This window comes from Taudactylus pleione, unplaced genomic scaffold, assembly GCF_031769625.1.
Source record: "Taudactylus pleione unplaced genomic scaffold, aTauple2 ptg000064l, whole genome shotgun sequence".
Classification (NCBI taxonomy): domain Eukaryota; kingdom Metazoa; phylum Chordata; class Amphibia; order Anura; family Myobatrachidae; genus Taudactylus; species Taudactylus pleione.
The window spans coordinates 6,199,694-6,221,943 of record NW_028284466.1 but is presented as its reverse complement, the minus strand read 5'-3'; the positions used below and the strand labels follow the sequence as shown (position 1 = coordinate 6,221,943).

Genomic DNA, 22,250 nt, shown 5'->3' with positions numbered 1-22,250 from the left:
ACCAATTCCAACACATTAAAGATAAGGCCCCCATACATCAGCAATCTGAAAACCACAATTGAACAATTTGAAGATTTATTGCCCGATCTTAGGATTTCCCAATCGAGCAATCTGCGCCCATACACTACAGATCTTTTTCAGTGATTTGCAGATCGATTGCAGCAAACACAGATCTGGCAATCTTGAAAGGCTCCATCATTTTGCTAGAAACGGTCTGCAAATCTGCTGATCATGGGCTTCACAGATCGCAGATTGCAACCAAAAAGTGATTGGAATTGTTTAATCAGATTGTCCAACATGTTGGATTTCACAGATCGATTGGGGCTGTAGATTGCTAGTGTATGGACATGATCAGCAGATTTGCAGACCGTTTCTAGCAAAATGATGGAGCCTTTCAAGATTGTCCGATCTGTGTTTGCTGCAATCGATCTGCAAATCACTGAAAAAGATCTGTAGTGTATGGGCGCAGATTGCTCGATTGGGAAATCCTAAAATCGGGCAATAAATCTTCAAATTGTTCAATTGTGGTTTTCAGATTGCTGATGTATGGGGGCCTTTAATCTCCTTCATGATTATTTCAATTTGAAACCTTCAGCCCTACTGATATGAGTGGAACGAAGAAAGACTTTAGTCTGGCTCTCTTTTGATGAGATAAAAAATCCTAAATCTTTGGATTGTTAATGTTAGAAATCATTAAAAACAGTTGATTAAGGTTTTTAATACATTTTTCACAGTAGTAATTAATTTCTACATCAGGGTCCATCGGATACCTTGGGGTATAAATGATGTAGTCAGGCATCGGGCACCATAGAGTTAAGCTTTCAGCCTCCCGGAATGTACTGGGGTCCCCCTCCTATCCCCCGCCCCAAAGCAAATCAGTTTTCGTTGGTGCCCGCGCCTTCCCTATATACAGTCGGCGCCTCCCCCGCTGCACACGGCCTCTCCATTGCGGTCTGGTCTCCGTGTGAGCGCTCCTCCCCCGGGCCCGCCCCCTCACTGCTCCTCAGCGGCCATCTTCCAAGTGACTTGGCAAGCGCTGCTGGACACTGATCATCGATGGCATCGCGGTTCGGGTCCCCCTGCATTCCTCTCCTCCGGTGTAAGGTCAGTGTATGCAGCGCTGTTTCATACCAGGCTCTGTGTCTGTGTAGTTGATGACAGCGCTGATAGTGCAGGGATTATTCTGCATTGTATGTGACTAGCTGCTGCCTGTACTTTCACTTCTGACTGTCAGCCATTTTACTATCCCTGTTCTTCTCTGCTAAAGCCCTTGCGGTGCGGTGTTGCAGGGTGTTTACTGCCTCACTATACAAGCATTTGTCTGTGAGGTGTGTCACATACAACTCCGTTTCACTCATCATGTTTGACAGTCAACGTGATTTTCCTCTTCAGCTAAAGTGTACCACATGTAATGTACCATTAGTGGAGGATGATGGAAACTGACGGGTTGTGTAAGGCGTGTTATCTAATATCACGGCCGATTTCTGTCACTGCGCAGGAACCACCCTGGGCTTGTTTGCTAAGGCACTTACAACTCTTGTGGGCCAGCTAGCGACGACCCCTGCGTTCCCCCAGATGGGGCTTTCACAGCAGTCAATGGTGTAGTCGCCCATGCAGGTACCCCAGGGTCTCCAGCTTTCACCCCCCCCAGGTTGCACAAGAGCCTGCGTGGGTTAATTCCTTGTCCACTACGGTGCAACACCTGTCGGACATTTTACAGGGAGAGTCATCATTGCAGCCGCATAAGCGACCTTTGCCGTCTCAGCTCAGTATGATGAGGATGATGTGTTGTCTGATGACGGTGAAATTTTTGACCTTTCTGACCAGGAGCCCCTCTGTACTAAAGAAACGGAGTCCAAGTCTAAGGTCTATATACCTGGCCTTATACGTGCAGTCCGTATGGCCTTGGTTATTGAGGATGACGATCCCCCCCGTGACCAAATCCAAATACACCTTCTTTAAGGATATTAAGGGTGATGCCACTGTTTTTTCTCTTTCTGGTCAGCTAGTGGATCATTTAGAGGCGCGTGGAAAAATCCAGGTAAACGGTACCAGCCTCAGAAAAGTTTGGCTTTTGCATACCCCTTTGCGGATAATTATTTCTCTAAGTGGGAATCTCCTCCGCAAGTGGATTCTCATGTGACACGCATAGTGAGAAGTGCTACATTGCCCATGCCCTCCTTAAAGGATGCTACAGATCGCAAGGTTGAAATATGTCTTAAGTCCATTTATTCCCTTGCTGGAGGGGTGTCCAGACCACTATGGCTGTGTGTTGGGCGGCCAGAGCCATGGAACGCTGGGCTGATAGTTTGGAGGAGTCTCTGACTCTTCTGCAAAGTTAGTTGGCAATCTGAGAGACTCAGCCACTTACATTAATGAGGCAGCCTTGGATATCAGTCTCCTCACCTCCAGAATCTCCTCTGCAGATGTAGCCGCTCGTCGCACCTTATGGTTGCGCTCTTGGAAAGCGGACGCAGATTCCAAGAAGGGCTTAGAATGCTTGCCTTTTAAATGGACAGGTCCTATTTGGCCCTGATCTAGACAAGATAGTGGCCACGCTGGCAGCAGCTAAGTCTGCGTGTCTCCCATCGGCTACAGTCCCGTTAGGATCTGGTACTTCGTCCTTTCGGCCTTACAGGGCCCAGGGTAGGTCCAAAGTGCAGTCTTTTCCAAGACAGGCCGGACTCAAAAAGGCTGCCAAGCCCAAGAAAGCAGCTTGGAGCACAAGACGCCCTTCCCCCAAGTCGGACGACAAGCCTTTGGCCTGACCGACCGGGCCTCCCTTTGGGGGATCCCAGAGTGGGAGGCCGCCTGCTTCGGTTCGCCCAGCATTGGTGTCTGACTACCACGGACACTTGGGTACACGAGGTATGCACTCTCTTTCTGGCGCAGGCCCCCCAGCAAGTTTTTTACCACAGGCCTTCCGTCAGATCAGAACAAAGCCCTGGAATTACAAAAAGTGTTGCACTCTATGCTCAAGGCTGGAGTGTCGGTTCCATTCTCCCAGAGGGGCATGGGTTTCTATTCCAATCTCTTTTTGGTGCAGAAACCCAGTGGGTCTTACCATCCAATTCTCAACCTCAAATCCCTCAACAAGTCCTTGAGGGTGCCTCGGTTCAGGATGGAGACCCTGCGTTCCATTATAGTGGCGATGGAGCCTGAGGATTTAATGGGGTCGTTGGACATCCAGGACGCTTACCTGCATGTCCCAATTGTCTTAGGGCATCAGAAATGCCTCAGATTTGCAGTGCTCGACAAACATTTCCAATTCCAGGCACTGCCCTTTGGTCTGGCAACAGCGCCTCGTGTCTTTACCAAAGTCACGGTGGTCATGGCAACCCACCTGCGGATGCAGGGAGTCCGCTTGTTGCCTTATCTGGACGACCTTCTGTTAGCAGGGTCTCCAGAGGTCCTTCAGCTTCATCTGCAACTGACAATCTCAGTATTGCAGAATAACATCTGGTTAATAAACTGGAAAAAATCCACCCTGATTCCCTCGCAGAGGATTCTCTATCTCGGGGCCTTGTTGGACTCTCAACTACAAAAGGATCTTCGTGACAGAGGAAAAGATCTCTGCATTACAGACAAGGGTACGCAGTTGCCTTCAGAGCCGCCAAGTGTCTATTCACTCGGCGAAGAGGTTACTGGGCACCATGGTGTCACTTTTTCACATGGTGGAATATGCCCAGTTTCACTCCAGACCTCTGCAGCAGTTGATCCTCTCCAGATGGAATGGGTTGCCTCAGCGGATAAAAACGCAGACCATGGTGCTTTCTCCGGAGGTTCGTCTGTCTCTGGCCTGGTGGTTGCAAACGACTCACTTGAACAGGGGACGTCCCTTTTGGGTGGCGAATTGGGTCCTTTTGACGACGGATGCCAGTCTCAGAGGCTGGAAAGCAGTCACGGGTCCACATCTGTTCCAGGGCAGGTGGACATTGGCAGAAGCGGCGCTTCCAATAAACATCTTGGAACTTTGCGCGGTATTCAATGCCCTCCAACAAACAAAACAGGTTCTACAAGGAAAACCCGCGCAGGTCCAATCGGACAAAGCCACCACGGTGGCTTACATAAACCGCCAAGGAGGAACCCGAAGTCGGGCAGCGCTGGTGGAGGTGTCCCGCATCCTGACTTGGGCGGAGGGCAATCTCCCGGCCATCTCAGCGGTATTCATTCCAGGAGTCCTCAACTGGGAAGCGGACTTTCCCATCCGGCAGGACGTACATGCGGGAGAATGGTCTCTTCACCAGGAGGTGTTTCAACTCCTGGTGCACAAGTGGGGCCTACCAACACAACAACAAGCTGCCTGTGTACGGGTCAAAAACAAGAGACAAGGAGGCACTTCTGGTAGACGCTCTGTCGGTCCGGTGGACCTTCCAGTTTGCGTATCTCTTCCCTCCGTTCTCCCTTCTTCCTCGGGTAATCCGAAAATTCAAATAAGAAGGCGGCATGCTCCTGTCAATAGCTCCGGAGTGGCCCAGACGTCACTGGCTCTCAGATCTTATGGGTCTCTCCGTAGACGCTCCAATGAGGTTGCTTCTACGTCCTGACCTGTTGTCACAGGGTCCTTGTCTTTACCCGGACCCGAGTCGTCTGTCTTTGACAGTGTGGCTGTTGAGACAGCCCTCTTAACTACAGAGCTGGAAAAACCTCTGGACCTTTAACACCATGCTAAGAGCTCTGACGCCTACGTCAGCAAGAATTTACCATCGAGTATGGCATACTTTCTTTGAGTGGTGTCGCCCTAGAGGCTATGATCCTCAGGTGTTCCGGATATCCAGTGTTGGCTTTCCTACAGACGGGCTTAGATCACAGTTTTCGCCTTGCTTCTCTGAAGGTGAAGGTTTCTGCCCTGTCAGTGTGGTTTCAGCGTGCTACTCTTCCTGATGTCCATTATGCAGGGTGTACTTCGTATTCAGCCTCTCTTTGTTCCACCTGTGGCTCCTTGGGATCTGGCTGTGGTCCTGAGGGCTCTCCAAGGACCGCCATTTGAACCACTGGGCTCAGTGGATTTGAAATGGCTTACAACTAAGACTGTATTCCTTCTGGCCATTGCTTCGGCCAGGCGGGTCTCAGAATTGGGGGCTCTCTCATGTCAGCCTTCCTTTCTCAGTTTTCATAGGGACAGGGCGGTGCTTCGCACCCGCCCTAGTTTCCTCCCGAAGGTGGTATCTAGTTTCCACATCAACAAGGAAATTATAGTGCCGGCCTTTAATTCACCAGACCTCTCGGTTGGTGAGGCCACCTTGGATGTGGCGCGGGCTCTAAAGATTTATGTTGACCGCACAAATTCTTTTAGGAAGTTGGACTCTTTGTTTGTCATCTATGGCTTTCGTAAGAAGGGTTGGCCTGCCACTAAGCAAACTTTGGCAAGATGGATTTGCATGGCGATTTCTGAGGCTTACAGTCATGAAAGCCTTCCTGTTCCATCCTCTGTTAGGGCTCATTCCACTAGGTATGTGGGTCCTTCGTGGGCAGCTCGACGTGGTGCCTCAGCTGTTCAGCCGTGAAAGGCTGCCACGTGGTCTTCTGTCCATACTTTTGTGAGGTATTATGCAACTGACACCTTTCTCTCTCAGGATGCTTCCTTCGGGCGGCGGATTCTCCTTTCAGCGCAAGAGCGTCCCCACCCTTAAAGGATACTGCTTTGGGACATCCCTAAGGTATCCTGTGGCTACCCTATGGACCCTGATGAAGAAAATATGAGATATAGTAAGAACTTACCATGTTATCTCTAATTCTACGAAGTCCATAGGGTTCCACAGGACCCCCGCCCTGTCGCACCTGTACTTCAGATGGGCTATCATCTGGTCACCGTTTTATCAGTCTCCTTCTGGTGAGAATGTGATTCTGGTGTGTTGCAGATCTTTCTTCTCTCTCTTTCTACAAGAGAACAGCACCGATGGACAGGACAATTATGACCGATCAGTTCGCCTGTCCGTTCCACCAGCTGCAGCTATCGATATAGACAGCTGGCCATGCCCTTTCCCCACAGCAGGGACAGCATGCGGGATCTCGTGATGATTGTGAGATCCCGCACATGCTCAGTGGAGGCGGTCGGCGTTGAGACACGGCGCATCAACACTAGGCTGATGCTCTGTGGGCTCTAGCGGGGATCACCGGAGGGGGGAGTTTTCACTCCCCCCACTCTGGCAGATGAGATGTTCATACATCTCATCTTTAGTGCTTCCTGCTTCACCTCGGTAAACAGGCAAAGCAGGAAGAGTGATGCTTCAAGAAAAATAAAAAAAATAAAATATATATATATATATAAATTTATTTATATTATGCAGGATTTAATTTTTTAAAAACATTAACGCAGAAAAAAAACTGGTTAAAAAAAAAAATAAAAAAATCCAACCCTTACAGAATCTATGACCAAATATGCATAGAAAAACACAGAAAACAAAAATTACCTTTTTGGCTCAAGTCTTGCAGTAACCAAACGCGCACCATCCCAATTTTCTTCTTTACCACTGTGATAGGTGATGGTTATATCAACATGGTTGAAGAGGTAAAAGGTATCTTTCTTATTAAAATCAGTCTGAAATGATAAACATGGTCTTATACTATCACAGGAGGAAAAAAAAAAACCCTGAGGGTTATTACAATGCCAAAAAAGTTTCAACACAGGAAAATTCTGAATGATCCATTTTGGGGCTTTTACCCATTATTTATATCTTATCTCCGTATTTCCTATGGATCTTATCTCCGTATTTCCTATGTGTTGTAACCAAATTTGGCTAGTTTAGCTTAACAAAATATGGCCGCAGAGCAACCACCAGAAAAAATAGCAATGCTCACAATTATATTTTAACTTAATTAGCTATAATCCCCATACCACTAGAGTTTCACACATGCAGCTTTGCAAGTTATTGGCACTACTGTGTGTGATGCCAAAAACAACATGGATTAGGCAGACCGCCTATGAACAGATTCACACAGTTTCCAAAGAAAACCATATGTGAACAAAGGCACACGCTTATAAAAAAAAATTTAAAAAAAATTAATTTAACAGACGTTTTATAGAAAGTAGGATATTTTTCACACTTAACTCTCAAGGTCTAAAGCTAGATCTAATGGATCCATACATGAATACAGCATTGATAATTACTTACTTCTGCATATTCGCATTCAAAAATACCAAACACAAAAAACAGTATGTAAGTCTAGATTGTTTTTTCTGGAATCACATTGAGCCAGTCAAGTGAAATAACATTATCCGTCTTGTGGTGCGTACACATGGTCAGATATTCTGGTCAATATAAACGCTAACGATATCTTATATATCCACCGGAATATTACCCCTTTCAACGACCAAACGATGGTCGATGCGTGGGCACGAATGGTCAATATAGATATCGACCATCGCCCTTGCATGGAGGCCAACATGGTCGATATCGACCATGTTAGCCTGTTTACTATAGGGTCCCGCGATCATTGATCGTGGGTTTCTAGTAGTTGGGGGGTTGCTGCATGTGCTGGATGTTCAATCCAGCACATGCAGGACGATCAGATAACGATCGTTATCAGATAGTTTGATGGTCTGACAGTATGTGCCCTCCATTCCTACAAAACTTCCATAAACACAGTCAACTTTTACAGTTACATTTAGAAGAGTACAAGAATGCTCCTTGCAGCACCTCTGCTGCTTTTGTGACACCAAGAACTTGTACAAATACCCCAGATTTCTGGGCAGTACATTGTCATGATGGTGGCATCTATGGTCAAGCAACATTTAGCATTTTTGAATAGAAGGCGATCAGTGTATTCATACTACATGCTGGCTGCACATGCATGTGTATTCAACTGCACTCATATGCAAAAAAACAAATTGTATTTGCAGGGTGAGAGCTCTAAATTAGTTTATAGGGTCGAAAATGGAGAACAGGTGTAACCACAGCTTCTAAAATCATGTGGCAGGAGTATGCATTGTATGAAGTTGACACATAAGCACATTGATATAGGCAAAAAAAAGGTAATGCAGGATACATTTTTGTACTGTCACAATTTATGCTCATTCGCTTAAGATTGTGATGAGTTTACTTACATTGATGTTGCAAGCATCTTTCACTCTTCCATCTGAGGTCACAGCACACCCTATTGGGAATCCTGGACTGCAGTATTTCTGGCCTTCCTCTACTATATAACACCAGGTCACTGGCATATTATCAATGATCCTGTAAAAAGCACAATCATCAGACCGTAAGTGGATATAGGTTATTAAATAGGGCTTGTTAATTGTGCTAACAGAAATTAAGCAATTCATATCCAATCCACACACAAAAACAAATGGCCAGATGGTGCTACAAAGTTTGTGATCCCCTTAGAATTTTCTGAAATTCTCCAAAAATGTGAACTAAAAGGTGTTCAGATGTCTATGTCCTAAAAATAAAATAAAGCAAAACAGGAAAAAACAAATTATAAAATGTAATTCATTTATTGATCAAAATGATCCAACATTAGAATTCTTTGTTGGAAACAGTAAGTGAACTTCTAGGATTATCAGCTCAGTAGAGTCAATAAGTGGGATGACAAGTACCGTAGGTATAACTTTGGATGGCTCTGTCCTATTTACAAACAACAAACTAGTTAAGTCTGGTCTTCACCACACAGGCTTCAGAATGCATACCATGCCTTGATCAAAGGAGTTATGGTATAACATAACTTTTTCTTCGAGGTCCATATGGTCCATAGAAGTTACCTTGGGTCTGTGGTTGGAGTGATCCAGACACCAAACCCTGACCCTGGCAACAGGCAGTTAGTTTGTTACCAAGCAAAAGCAGGAGAAGGAAAAAGTTGAGAAGGAAGAACAATTGTACTTTAGAGAAACTCTCTTAAGAAGAGGGAATCACAAAAAGTACAAAAGAACAGATTACCCAATAACACAGGTGCGTTAGGGTGGGTGTCCTGTGGACCTCGAAGAAAAAGTTAAGATATGTTATACCATAACTCTTCATTTTTCTTCGGGGTCCATAGGGTCCACAGAAATTACCTTGGGGATGTCCCAAAGCAGTTTCCTTAAGGGTGTGCACGCTCCTGTGTTTCAGTAGAAAGGAGAGCCCTACGCCAAAGGAAGCATCCTGAGAGGCAAATGTGTCAAATTTGACAAAAGGTGTGGACGGAAGACCACATGGCTGCCTTGCACAACTGTTCACCAGAGGTACCACGACGAAACGCCCATGATGGTCCCACAGATCAAGTAGAATGTGCTGTCACTGTGTTTGGAATAGAGAAATCAGCTTGTATGTAAGCTTGAGAAATTGTCATAGAAGTCATCTAGCCAGAGTTTGTTTGTTAGCTGGCCAGTCTCGCTTATGACAGCCATACAACACAAAAAGAGAATCTAAATTACCTAATGGAGTTGGTGCAATCCACTTAGATTCGTAGGGTGCCTACAACATCCAAAGAAGCTTTACCTGCAGAGAGGCCTGAAGACTGGAAAGCTGGAACCACAATTTCTTCATTTACATGAAACCGGGACACAACCTTAGGAAGGTAATCCGTCCTAGTATGAAGAACAGCTCTATCCTGAAGAATAATCAAAAACGGAGAGCGAAAAGAAAGGGCTGCCAAATCAGAGACCCTACGGGCAGAGGCGATAGCAAGAAGAAAAAACTGCCATTGCCGTCAACCACTTTAGGTCTACTGATTTCAGGGGTTCGAATGGGGGAGCCTGTAAAGTCCTGAGAACCAACGTCAAATCCCATGGAGCTACTGGAGGAACAAAGGGAGGCTGAACCCTCAGAACACCCTGAAAAAACATCCTAACATCAGGCAACGGGGCCATCCTTCGCTGAAACCAAACTGCAACTGCAGATGCCTGAACCCTCAGGGTGGCCAGACGAAGACCCCGGTCTAAACCAGCCTGAAGAAAAGACAGCACTCGAGAGACCCTTAACACTTCAGAATCAAATTTTCTATGTTCACACCTCTGGAAATACGAGTGCCAAATTCTGTAATAAATGCGGGCAGAGGAAGGTTTCCGTGCCCTAAGCATTGTCTGAATTACAGAAGTGGAAAAACCTTTGGCCCTCAAATCGGGAGTTTCAAGAGCCAAATACAGCATAAAATCCCCTGTTTCCATTGCCAACACAATTGACCGAAGGGTTTCCATACAGAAACTGGGTACTCGGATAAATATATTGAGGCCCTTTAAATTCAGAATAGGCCGGTGAGACCCATTGGGTTTTTGGATCTAAAACAGGTTGGAATAATAATCCTATCCTAGTTGATTCACTGGAACCCGGATTATTACCCCTGAAACCAGCAGAGAATGAATGGCCTGCTGGAGGGCCAAGGCTTTCGCAGACTCCGCTGCAGGTGTTGTGCAAAAAAAAACCTTTGCGGGGGACTACTCCAGAAGGTAAGGGCGTACCCTCGAGAGACCACCTACCGAACCCAGGCGTCTGTTGTCGTGAGATGCCAGGTGTCCACAAACTGAAGAAGTCGGCCTCCTACCCTGGGATCCCCCAGGGAGAGGCCCGCCCCATCAGGCCATGGGTTTATCCTCGGACTTGGAAGCCGGACGTCTGTTTGGCCAGGGTTTCTTAGATTGCGGTTTCCTGCGAGAACTGGTTCTAGAGGAAGACTGACCTTATGCTTTTCCTTGTGGCCAAAAGGCTTGAAAGGACGACTGCCTAGGTCTAGGAGTCGATGCTGAGGGTAGACCAGCCATTTTAGAGGCTGCCACCATAACAACAATCTTATCCAGTTCAGTACCAAACAGAATGCCTCCCATAAACGGAAGGGATTCCAGGGCTTTTTTGGATCCTGCTTTCCAGTCCTTAACCAAAGGGCTCTGTGAGCCACAACTGAGACCGCTGATGCCTTAGAGGATACTGTACCTGCATCCAACGCTGCCTCTTCGATGGCTTTAGACACCCAGGCCGTAGCCATGGCCGGATGAGTAACAGCTCCTGATAAGAGAAAAGACCGCCTTGAACCCCTAAGAGAGGATGCAGAGAATATGGGCAACGTGGCACTCCTGACCAGATGTGCCACATGCCCGTCTACTGAAGGCGGAACTTCTCATTTGGCGCACTCGTCTGGTGGAAGGGGGTATAAGGCCGCAACCTTCTTTATAATATGAAATCGCCTATCCAGAGAACTCCATGCTTCCCCCATAAGTTCAGAGAGGTGCTCAGATTTGGGAAATTCAGCTTTCACAACTTTCTGGCGCTTAAATACTGGAGCCTCTCTCTGCACTGGCTGGACATTGTGAAATTTAACTACCAACAAGGCTACACTTTCATTTGAATGTAATTCAGATTCACCAATCTGCATATTATTATTGCCCCAGAGCGCACCACTAATATTCAATTAATTGCTCAGAGAGGGTGGGATACCACCTCTACTAGTGGAGCAGCTAGGGACAATTTACAGATAAGACTAAGGCCCTCATTCAGAGCCGTACGCTCTGAGCAGAGCGCACGCTCTGAATGAGGGCCGCCCTCCATAAAAATGGAGCGTCCTCCTGGACGCTCGTATAGCTGTGGGTCACCACCCACAGCCTATACGAGTGTGCAGTTTGATGGCCGCGATGGTCTTGACCATCGAAACTGCGAGCCGGAGCCTGCGGTTGAGGTTTTCAACCGCAAGCCCCGGAGTGATTTTGGCTCTATCAGAGCCAAAATCACTCCCACTGACATCACTAGTGATGTCAGTGGGCCGGCTTCTGACGGGAGGCGTTCCCGTGGGAACGCCCCCGTCAGGGAGGCACGCCCACCAAAGGGGGCATGCTGTCAATCAACATCGACAGCACGCCCCCTTTGATCAGACACAACGAGCGAAGGACTTTCCTTTGCTCGTCGTGTCTGGCGCATGCGCACGACGGAGCTCCCTCCGTCGTGCGCATGCTCAGTGCAGAACATCGACCCACTTGCGAGCGGACAGCCGCTCGCGAGTGGGTCTGAATCAGGGCCTAAGAGCGCTGTAAATCCCCACTTAAATATACTAGCAAAGGACAAAGCCATACTCTGACCTGAGTGGGTATAAACGTCCATCCAGGACGGATGCATAGGGGGCATAAACATAGCAGGTTGTAAGCTGCTGAGGGTACCCCATAGTCGGAGCCAGCCTAGAGGCCGCCAACCGGTCTACAACCTGCGCCATGATCTTGTTACGATCTACCTGGTACGTAGACAGAGTAAAGCTTTACAGAGGCACAGGGTGATTGGAACCAAATAAACGTTTAAGGAGTATAGACTAACAGACTTAAATGAACAAATAGAACACACATGCAGTAAAACATAAATAAGGTAGGATCCCAACAATTCAAGGAGTGTTAGTTAGCAACAGTGTACATGAAAAAAAGGTCCTGAAAATAGAAAATAATTTGATGCGACACGGGCCGAGTTGCAGCTGGTGAGCCGGTAGAAATGGCGATTGCGCCAGCGAAGATGTTGGACCTTGAAGGTCAATTGGTGCGGCACGGGCCGAGTCGCGGCTAGTGAGCTGAAGGGAAATGCCGATGGCGCCAGTGAGGACGTAGGACCTTGAGGGTCAATTGGTGCGGCACGGGCCAAGTTGCGGCTAGTGAGCAGAAAAACAATCACGGAACAGGTGTGCGTACCTGTAGTATGAAGCTGAAAGTGCAAGTATGTTGTACTCCCTGAAGGAGTTAGTAAAGTAGTCCAGACTTGATGTAGATGCAGCTAATTCAGAAATACATGCAGGTAAGGAAATGATGTGTATAACTCAGTCACTAAGCATATGCAGAATGTGTACAAATGAAATGAGAGTAACAACTGCAGCAGTAAAATGGAGTACAAACTTACAAAGTGAGTTCAGACTTGGTGAAGATACTGGTGGTATAAATATACATGAGGGTTGAGTAATGGTGTGTAAAACTCAGTCACTAAACACATGCAAAGTGTGCACAGATAAAATGAAAGCAGCAACTGCAGCAGTAAGGTGAGATTTCAAACTTGCAAAGTGAGTTCAGACTTAATGAAGGTACAGCTGGTATAATAATACATGCAGGTTTAGTTATAGTGTGTTATACTCACACACTAAACATATAATGGGTGTGTATAGCTCAATGAGAGCAGCAGCAGCACGGTGTAGATAAAGCTCCGGAGGCCTCTCCAGTTGGCTGGCTGTATAGATCCACCCGGCACACTGACATGGCTGCCACCATTTACTTTACCCCCAGCTGTCAGGATCCCTCATATCCCGGTGGTCCAGTGTGTGAGGCAGTTTACCTGGCTCCTCACTACAGCATCCTCCAGCGAGTCTCCACCACCGGAGGAACGGACTGCCACGTGGTTCCCGGCTTTAGTCCTGGGCTTAGCTTGTAACACCCGCCAAAATCACCAGTTCCATCACTGGTGTTGCGGCGCCGGAAGACGGAGCAGCAACACAGGCGTCCATCTGGACGCCTAGTGCTGCTCACTCAAAAAAAAAAAAAAAAAAACTGTAGCCCCACTGTTGAGCAAGGTGCCTCCTGCGTACCAAACAAAAAACTAAGTGCCTGTAGTCAGGGGCGGGGTTTATATGGAGGACCCAGTGCATCCTGGGAGCTGAGAGCTTGTTAGCTGTTTGGTGCCTGGATCACTCCAACCACTTACCCCAAGGTAATTTCTGTGGACCCTATGGACCCCGAAGAATAAATCACTGACAGCAAGGCATATAATATTTTGGGACATCATAAAGAACAGCAGGGTATTGTCAAATGATCTGCAGGCCTCTGATGCACTGGTTAGTGTTCATGAGTCCTCCAAAAGGCCGGGAGGCAACCAGAACCTATCTGACAAAGATTGACACATAGGAGGGTATTCAATTAGCCACAGGGATTACCCTGTGACGAATTGCCGGACCAAATATGTAATTCAATTAAATAGCCTTTTTCCCGCGCTGAAAAACTGGGACTCCCTCACGGAAAAACACTGATTCCACGTAAACAGCGGAATTTATTTATTTATTCCTTGCGCGTGAACCCGATTTGGTGTTTTACCTCGCACCTCTATGAGCTGCGAGGTGCAGTCTGACTAATCCCCGCTAATTTAATAGGTCTGGCGTGGCAAATAGCGCTAATTGAATACCTCCCATGTCTCAGAGCAACTCTTTTTAATGGCTCACCAACAGTAAATCACACAATGTCTGCCATTTACTTAAGCTGGGTACACATCAGGCCGACCCACAGGCCTAATGATTGATAAGTGCATACACATTTACTAATTGTTCGGCCAATGTTTCTGTGCTGACATCACCTCCCTTAAACGGGCCTTAACTGTCGATCACTCTGCAAATAAAAAGTTGCTGCTTGCGACTACTGTAATGGACTGACGTATACGCAATTTACCAATAATCGCTCAATTTGCGAAAACATCAGCAAAGCATACCTCTCTGCATCAGGCCCTAGGCAACAAACAAGGCGATTCCACTGCTTGTAGTCCAGTACAACCACAGTGCTGGCCTACTTCACTCCAGTACTATTATAGTAATGTATCACTTGTACACAATACCAATTACCCATGTTGTCACTAGATGTGTGCAGCTAGGAAAAAATAAATAAATAATGCACATAAAGTGAGCCAAAACCGATCCTCTTTCCTCAGACTTCATGTTTTTGCTGTTAAACATGCGGAACTACATGAACTACAAGCTCTGCTATTAACACAAAAAACATATTTAGGCAAAGTATATGTCTGATCTATAGGAGCGTAGAGTGATACAGGTTGAGTCTCACATATCCAAAATGCTTGGGACAAGGGGTATTTTGGATATTGGAATATTCCGTATGGAATAATTGCATACCATATTGAAATGTCTTAGGAATAGGGCCCAAATCTAAACACAGAATGCATTTATGATCATATACACACAGCCTGCAGGTAATTTTATACAATATTTTCAATAATTTTTTGGCTCAAAGTTTGTGTAGATACATGAAATTCATTTATATGTCATATACACCTTATACAAACAGCCTATAGGTCATTTTATACTTTATTTTTAATAATTTTGTGCCTTAAACAAAGTTTGTGTACATTGAACCATCAAAAATCAAAGGTTTCACTATCTCAATCATGCTAAAAATATTCTGTATTTCGGAATATGTGGATATGGGAGACTCAACCTGTATTAAGATTATATGTCTTTCAAAGTAATTTTGTCAGTGCAATTTTCCTTAAAAAGGGTGTCACTCTCCCTCACTGTAAACGCCAAACCTTGTTTTTCACTCATCAATAATCTACAGTAGTGAATGCATCTAATTGTAGGTTTAGATCACAGCAAAATAAGAATAGGTTTCATCCACATGAGTGAAATACTTGTACTGCATTCGAAATGGAATGCAATTAGAGAATGTTGCTGGGTAAATACCACAGGTGAGGTGTTACTGATGCAGGATCCTTTTCTCAAAGTCCCTTTTATGCTGCACACTTCATGTACATAGAACAGAATGAGCTACCTGGTACAGCATACTCCCCAAATGGAGTACGGTCATGTGTGAGCTCGTAAGAAAGAAAAAAAAAAAAAGTTGAAAATATTTCTACTCACCAGTGATGCTGATAATTGAGTTGAATTCCTTTCTTAATGAAATCAAGATTTTTGGTATCCACTTTTGGGTCATATGTCATTTTGCACACTTTTTTACAGCTCTCATTCACGTTAAACTTAAACTGCATAAAAAAAAAAATCCGAATGGGAAATACGAAATCTAGTCTATTACAAAACTTTAAATAAAGAAATATTTGAAAGTTATCAGGAAATGTAAAAAAAAAAAAAAAAAATTTCAAGCTTTTGAAAGTTGTACTTTTTCCTTAAATATTTCCTCCATACTCAGGTCACTAAGAGTGTGTGTATGTATATGTATATGTATATATATATATATATATATATATATATATATATATATATACACACACACATACATACACACGTATACATACACACACATTCACACAAACAGGCAATGCAAGTTACATTTTTCAAAACATGTGCTGTTAGTCAGTACGTTAGCAGAGGTGTTTCACGTTGGATTATGAAAAGTACAGCCAACCAACTGGCTGAGGGGAGCAGCAGTAGAAATTGTTTTGCTAGGTAAGTTAGTCCTCAGAACCCCAAACAGTGCATGTTTTCTAGGTCAACTCCCGGAATCACAAGTGAAGCAATTAGCTCCACCTGTGGATCTTTTAAAATATGTCAGTGAGTAATGAGTACACCTAATGAATGCAGCTGCTAGGTTACCTGAAAAACGGGACCTGTGTGGAATCCTGAGGACCAAGTTTGAGGACCACTGGTGTAACTTATTTTCAAAACAGATTGTAGAAATAAGTCTGGCAGGGTGAGGTACATAAGGTGCATGAGAAATACTGAGTGAGTCGTACAAAATAGCTGTGAGGGGTGCATATCGGGTGAAAGTTGTTGAAACGTCAGCAACGGCACCGCATCTGGCACGTCTCGCAGCCCGAATTTGCTTACAGCCCTATGGGGCTGCGAACAGTTGTGTGTGAATTCAGGCTGCCGCCATGCTGCTGTGAAGCGTCCCTGTTGCCGCAATGACTGTTGATCCATCAGAATGCAGGAACCAAACATTTTTTGCAGTTTATTATGCGAGATCTGCGCAGCTTGTTGGATGTAACAAGATTTGTAGACAAGTTATATGAGGGGAACAAAGGACAGGCAGAGCTTGAGGGGTAGGATTTTATTGTAGTCATTTATATAAACATAAATGTTAAGTAAGTAGCCACCGCTGACTGATACTAAGATTAATAGCTCATCTTCTGAAAGAATAAGTTTGAGTTGGTAAAAGATTATCCAAGATGAAACGGCAGAAAGACATTCAGTAATACGGGACAACTCAGATAATGAAAGATGCAGAGAAGATAGGTATATTTGGGTGTCATTGGAGTACAGCTGATCCTAAAACCCTAGAGGCGCTAATTCGTTTTCCAAGAAAAGTAGTATAGAGAGTAGATCAGAGTCCCAAGAACCAAGACAACTAATAGAAGTGGAGAGGAGGCGATTTCTAGAGAAACGGAGTGGTCTGATAGAAGAAAACTAGGAAAAAGACAGTGTTATGAGCACCAGGGAATGTGTCCACCGTATAAAAAGTGACTGGATGATGGTGTCACATGCAGTAGCAAAGTTTAGGAGAATTCACAAGACTGGCCACAAACATCAATGTTTCATTACATGATAGCCGGCCGTTTAATAATCTGATTCTGGATTATTTCCCTAAAAATGCAGCTGGGAGAGATTATAGCAACTCACTACACAAGTGAGGCTGTGTGATAGGTTAACCATGGTTATTTCAGATATTTAAGAGGGAGAGGTCATGGATGGAGGTTAGTTTCTTACAGACAGTGCGTACATTGTACAATTAAAGGGTCTTGAAAATACAATATTTAAGACAACAGTATCAATAAGTTAACAGTATAAACCTTATATGGCGATGATGCAATTCTTTCTCCAAACAAGACTTGTCCAAGATTTTCAGAAGGATGCCGCTCATCTTTATCCTTGCAGAAGTCAAAGCTATAGTAGAAAGAATAAAGTACTCAAAATTGTATTTTTAATCTATAAACATTCATGTAGTAGTTAGAACCCAGATCCAGCCAATAAGACATGAGGCAAAATTTACTATGCACCCCTTTTCAAAGTGATCAGGTCTTCAGTGGTTAAGGCAACAGGATTTAAAAGGTGCAATTGTATTCAATACAAAACCAGGCATGTTTGTATTGGGAACGGTAGGAAATACAGACAGTCGGGATCCTGGCGGTCAGAATCCTGACACAGAGATCCCGACAGGGTTAACATACCAACACTTGTCGGTCGGTATGCTAACCCTCCCCCCCCCATCTCTTTGATGCCTATCCCTAACCCCTCCCACCCCCCAAGGGCCTGAACCTAACCCTCCCCCTCTCCTCCCCCCTTCGTTCCCAACCCTACCCCTAGTGCAGGGATTCCCAACCTCGGTCCTCAAGGCAAACAGTACTGGTTTTAGGGATATCCATGTTTCAGCACGAGTGGTAAAATCAAAATAACTAAGGTACTAATTAAGTCACCTATGCTCAAGTATAGCTATCCTTAAAACCTGGATTGTTAGGGACCGTGGTTGGGAACCCCTGCCCTAGTGCCACCCAGCTACTTACCTTCGGCATCCCGGCAGGCGGGATGCTGGCGCAAGGATTCTGACCGGCTTCGGTATTCCGGTGCCGGTAATGTAAGCGTCGGCATCCCAACTGCCTCCCTTTGTATTGAATATAGTTGCTCCTTTAAAGCCAGCAGCTGAAACCACGGGTACTTTGAAAAGTGCTGGATAGCAAATTTATCCCACAGAATTTAAATATTACATTTTTCTTCAACATAGCTAGTGCTACATGGAGCTTATGCACATATCCAAAGCTTCAACAAAAGAAAAAAATTACTTCTGATGCAATTTAGGGTAGCAAATGACCAACTATAAATACCATTTGTTCAACATTTTTCATGCAATAATATATTCACCTGCAGATTTTAGTACAATGTAAGAGAAAAAAATTAAATAGAAATGCAAAGGTCCAAAAAAAATATAAAATACATAAAGATTAAAAACGTGTGATCCAATGCAACTATAAACTAATGGGTCATAAAATAAATAGGCACGGGCAGCTGTAATATTAAAACATAAGACGTTTTCGCTATTTACAGACAGTAAATTAATAATATATAAGAAAATATTTAAAAAAACAGCATCAGTGAAATAACAGCAGCCATTAAATCAAAATAGGATATGATAATGGGGGATGGGTGCGCTCTTCTTGTGGGTGTAGGGCAAGGTGTTGTGGTTAGTGTAGTGAACCGTATTATGTTGAATAAAGGACAGACGACAAACTGGGAGGCCAAACCGTTTATTTAGAAGACACAATGCTGCTCCAGAGTGGAGTGGTTTTAGTTAAAATGCTAATTTAGGGGAAGTAAATTAATGCCTTGAAGGTAATTTATTTATTCACCCAAATAAAGAAAAAAAAATCCCCAGGACTGTCCTTCTATAAAAGCCTACCGCTTCAAAGCTTTATTACATTTATCTTTAAACTGAGTGGTTAAAGTGAACTAGTGCATGTATATTAGATAAAATCAAGGTAACATAATAAGGGGACAAACCTACATACAATTTGTGATGTATGAGTGTCTCCTTGCATGGCCTGTGAGGTGCTGGGTGAAGGTATTTTCAGATGCAATCTAGTATGAGTTAGCTATGATATGCCAAATTACAGATTAGCAAAAAAAAATTAAAAATCCCAAAACTGCAGGATAAGGTTTTACAGCTGTATTCTAACAATAAACTCTTAATACATCATGGATACTTCAAAAGAAAGTTCTTGATACTTACGAATCATACTCATACGGAAGAACCGACTCAACAGAATCCAATCTGTTTACAAAGAGTTCAATTTGTGACTGAAAGAAAATAAAAATAAATAATGAATATAGTTTACAGTATAGCAAAAAAGATATCAGGCTTTGCCTTGCTCTTTCCTAAAAGTGTAGGATCTATCTTACTGTTTGTAAAGCATAGCAAGCGAGACCTATGAACACACACACAAATGAGAAAAGTTGATATAAGAACTGCTGATCATACATTGATAAATTATTATCGGCCCGATCAGCCGATAACTGAACAATGTATTGCAGTAATTATCGGTCTGTCAGACATGCAAAATTGTCCAGCATGTCCGAAAGATCTGATAACAGGTCTGCGATGAAAAAGCTTTTTTTAACGCATTTATGTCATACTTAGATTTTTGGCTTCTGAACACGAAAATGACTCCAGATTTTGCATATCATCACGTTTTTCTGCAAAACGTGTATTTATGAATAAGTCATCTTTATCATATTCTTTTTTTTTTTTTTTTTTTTTTTTAATTCTCTTTTAAGAAAACAAAGTACAACAGTTTTCAGTCAATCTCTATGAAAAAATATTCTGTTAACAAAACATAATATCAAGTCTCGACGCAGCGAGAAAATTTAACAGTACTATACACAATATGCAAAGAAAGATATTCAAAATAGAATTCACATCAAATTTCTAAACTGAAAAACCAGGGGAGCGATGAAATAAAAAGGAATAATTGACCTTATAGGACATCTTCGAAGAAAGAAAACAAAAAAAAAAAAATACGTACATGTTATTCATACTGAATCAGTTTGCATCAACACATGTGGAAATATAATTGGTGTATGCGCTCGTCAATTTGTAATCAAACCAGGGGTACCAGGTGGACAGAAAAACAGACCGTTTGTCTACTGAAGATAAAAGAAGGTCCTCCATTGACATATAGTAGTCTATTCTGGAAAACCATGTTTTGCGAGTAGGGGGAACAGATGATCTCCAAAGAATGGTTATCGACGCACGAGCAGCGTTACTTAAGTGACGTAAAAGTGATTTTTTATATTGTGACAGCGGAGTGGGAGAATGATTTAACAGCCAAAAGGCTGGATCTCTAGGGGCAGATATTGCAAGCATGTCATTGGAGGTTGCAATGACATCATTCCAAAAGTGCTCTATGAGAGGGCAGGACCACCATATGTGTAGAAGAGATCCTACTGAGTCGAGGCATCTCCAACATTTAGCTGATATTGAAGGGTATATTATATGTAGTAACAGAGGATGTCTGTACCAGCGCATTAGTACCTTATATTGGGTCTCTCTTGTTTGAACACAAACAGAGCTACTATGAGCTTTAAGAAATAAGCTTTCCCAGTCTTTTTATGTTAGATTTAAATTAAGGTCTCTTTCCCAAGCTAAGGCAAAATGGTGTGGGGTCCGGGAGCTTTGATGTTGTAATAATTTATATACAGTGGATATCGTATGCCTAGGATTTGAAGAAGCCACACACGTCTTCTCACATTGGCATCTGTTGTTGACACAATTTGAGTCTGGAACCCGATTGGAGATAATGTCTGATCTGTAGAAACTTCCAGAAGTCTTTTTGTGGGATATCCCATTTAGTCTTAATATCAGAGAACTGTTTCACACCACTGGAATTCACCAGCTGACCGACCCTAAAGAGCCCCTCAACCGCCCAGCCCGAAAAGTGTGACAAAGTCATACCAGGAGAAAATTCAGCATTGGCTAAAAATGATGTTGGGGACCAAATACTGAAGAAATGTCAGGTACACGGCGTAAAGCACCCCAAACCGCAAGGGTCGGGGTGACTGTCGGGTGAGAATGAGTAAGCCTCGGCAGAACCGGAAGCCATGGGAAAATTTCAGGATATTGCTTAAAGTATACCCCCTCCAACTCCACCCACTGCTTAACCTCTCGGCTCCTGGTCCAATCCAACACCCTGTTTAAGTGAATCGCATAATAGTAATGTTTAATATCAGGAAGCTGAAACCCTCCTCTGCGAGTGGGTCGCGCCATAATTAATAGTTTAATCCTGGGTCTTTTACGGGACCAGATAAATTGTTGAATCAGAAGCTGTATGGCGCTGAACCAGGAGTCGGGAACACCTATCGGCAATGTCTGAAAAACATACAGTAACTTGCTACTTACTTACAACTCCTATCCTACCTAGCCATAAGAGTTGTTTAAAGTGCCATCTGCTAAAGTCTGCTCGTAATACTTTAAGAAGCGGAGTGTAATTTAACGAGACCAATAAAGATGTCTCGAGGCAATTTGATACCCAAATATGTCTCGAGGCAATTTGATACCCAAATAAGTGATATGTGAGTTCTGCCACTGAAAGGGGAAAGAGTGTTTCAACCCCACCATTTGTGAGGGAGAAGTTGATATATTAAGGGCGCATGATTTGGACATGTTGATTTTAAAATCAGAAAGTGTACTATATAAGTCCAACTCCTGCATCAAATGAGGAAGGGAGGCCTCAGGATATGAGACCAACGCCAGAATGTCATCTGCAAACATATTTCATATTCTTTAAAGTAATAAATGTATTCTGCCTACATTTATTATAAAACATTGTCTTAAATGAATTCAGTCGGTAGTATAGAACGTTGCAATTCAGTGCTCGTCATAAAACTTCCCCTCGTCCAGTGCCAGATTAAGGTCCACATGGGACCATAACCCCCATACTGTCTAAAGGAACATTGCACACCCAACACACACACCACAAGGTGAGCTGGCGAAGGTGGAACGAAATACAACAGATGCAACACAGTTTTGCCCTGTGCCGCCTCATTTTAACCCCTGCCTGTCACCACACACACACACTACACTACAGTGAAGAACAGGGTGAACGGTTCCACCAAGACGCTAAAGATGTAGAAAGAAGATACCAGGGTCGTTGGAACGTCAGCAT

The 22,250-nt window shown here is 44.0% G+C and overlaps 1 protein-coding gene across 1 annotated transcript in view; it reads right to left on the bottom strand.

The window, feature by feature from the left end:
* LOC148534771 (transmembrane 9 superfamily member 2-like) overlaps positions 1-22,250 on the bottom strand; it is a 108,250-nt gene that overhangs the window by 64,643 nt on the left and 21,357 nt on the right. Inside the window, exons 2-6 of the mRNA XM_088465785.1 lie at positions 19,319-19,386; positions 17,388-17,481; positions 15,502-15,623; positions 8,048-8,177; positions 6,414-6,541 (exon numbers count right to left, since the gene is read on the bottom strand). Of these exons, the coding sequence (XP_088321911.1) occupies positions 6,414-6,541; positions 8,048-8,177; positions 15,502-15,623; positions 17,388-17,481; positions 19,319-19,386 (542 nt within the window). The remainder of the gene's footprint in view (positions 1-6,413; positions 6,542-8,047; positions 8,178-15,501; positions 15,624-17,387; positions 17,482-19,318; positions 19,387-22,250) is intronic.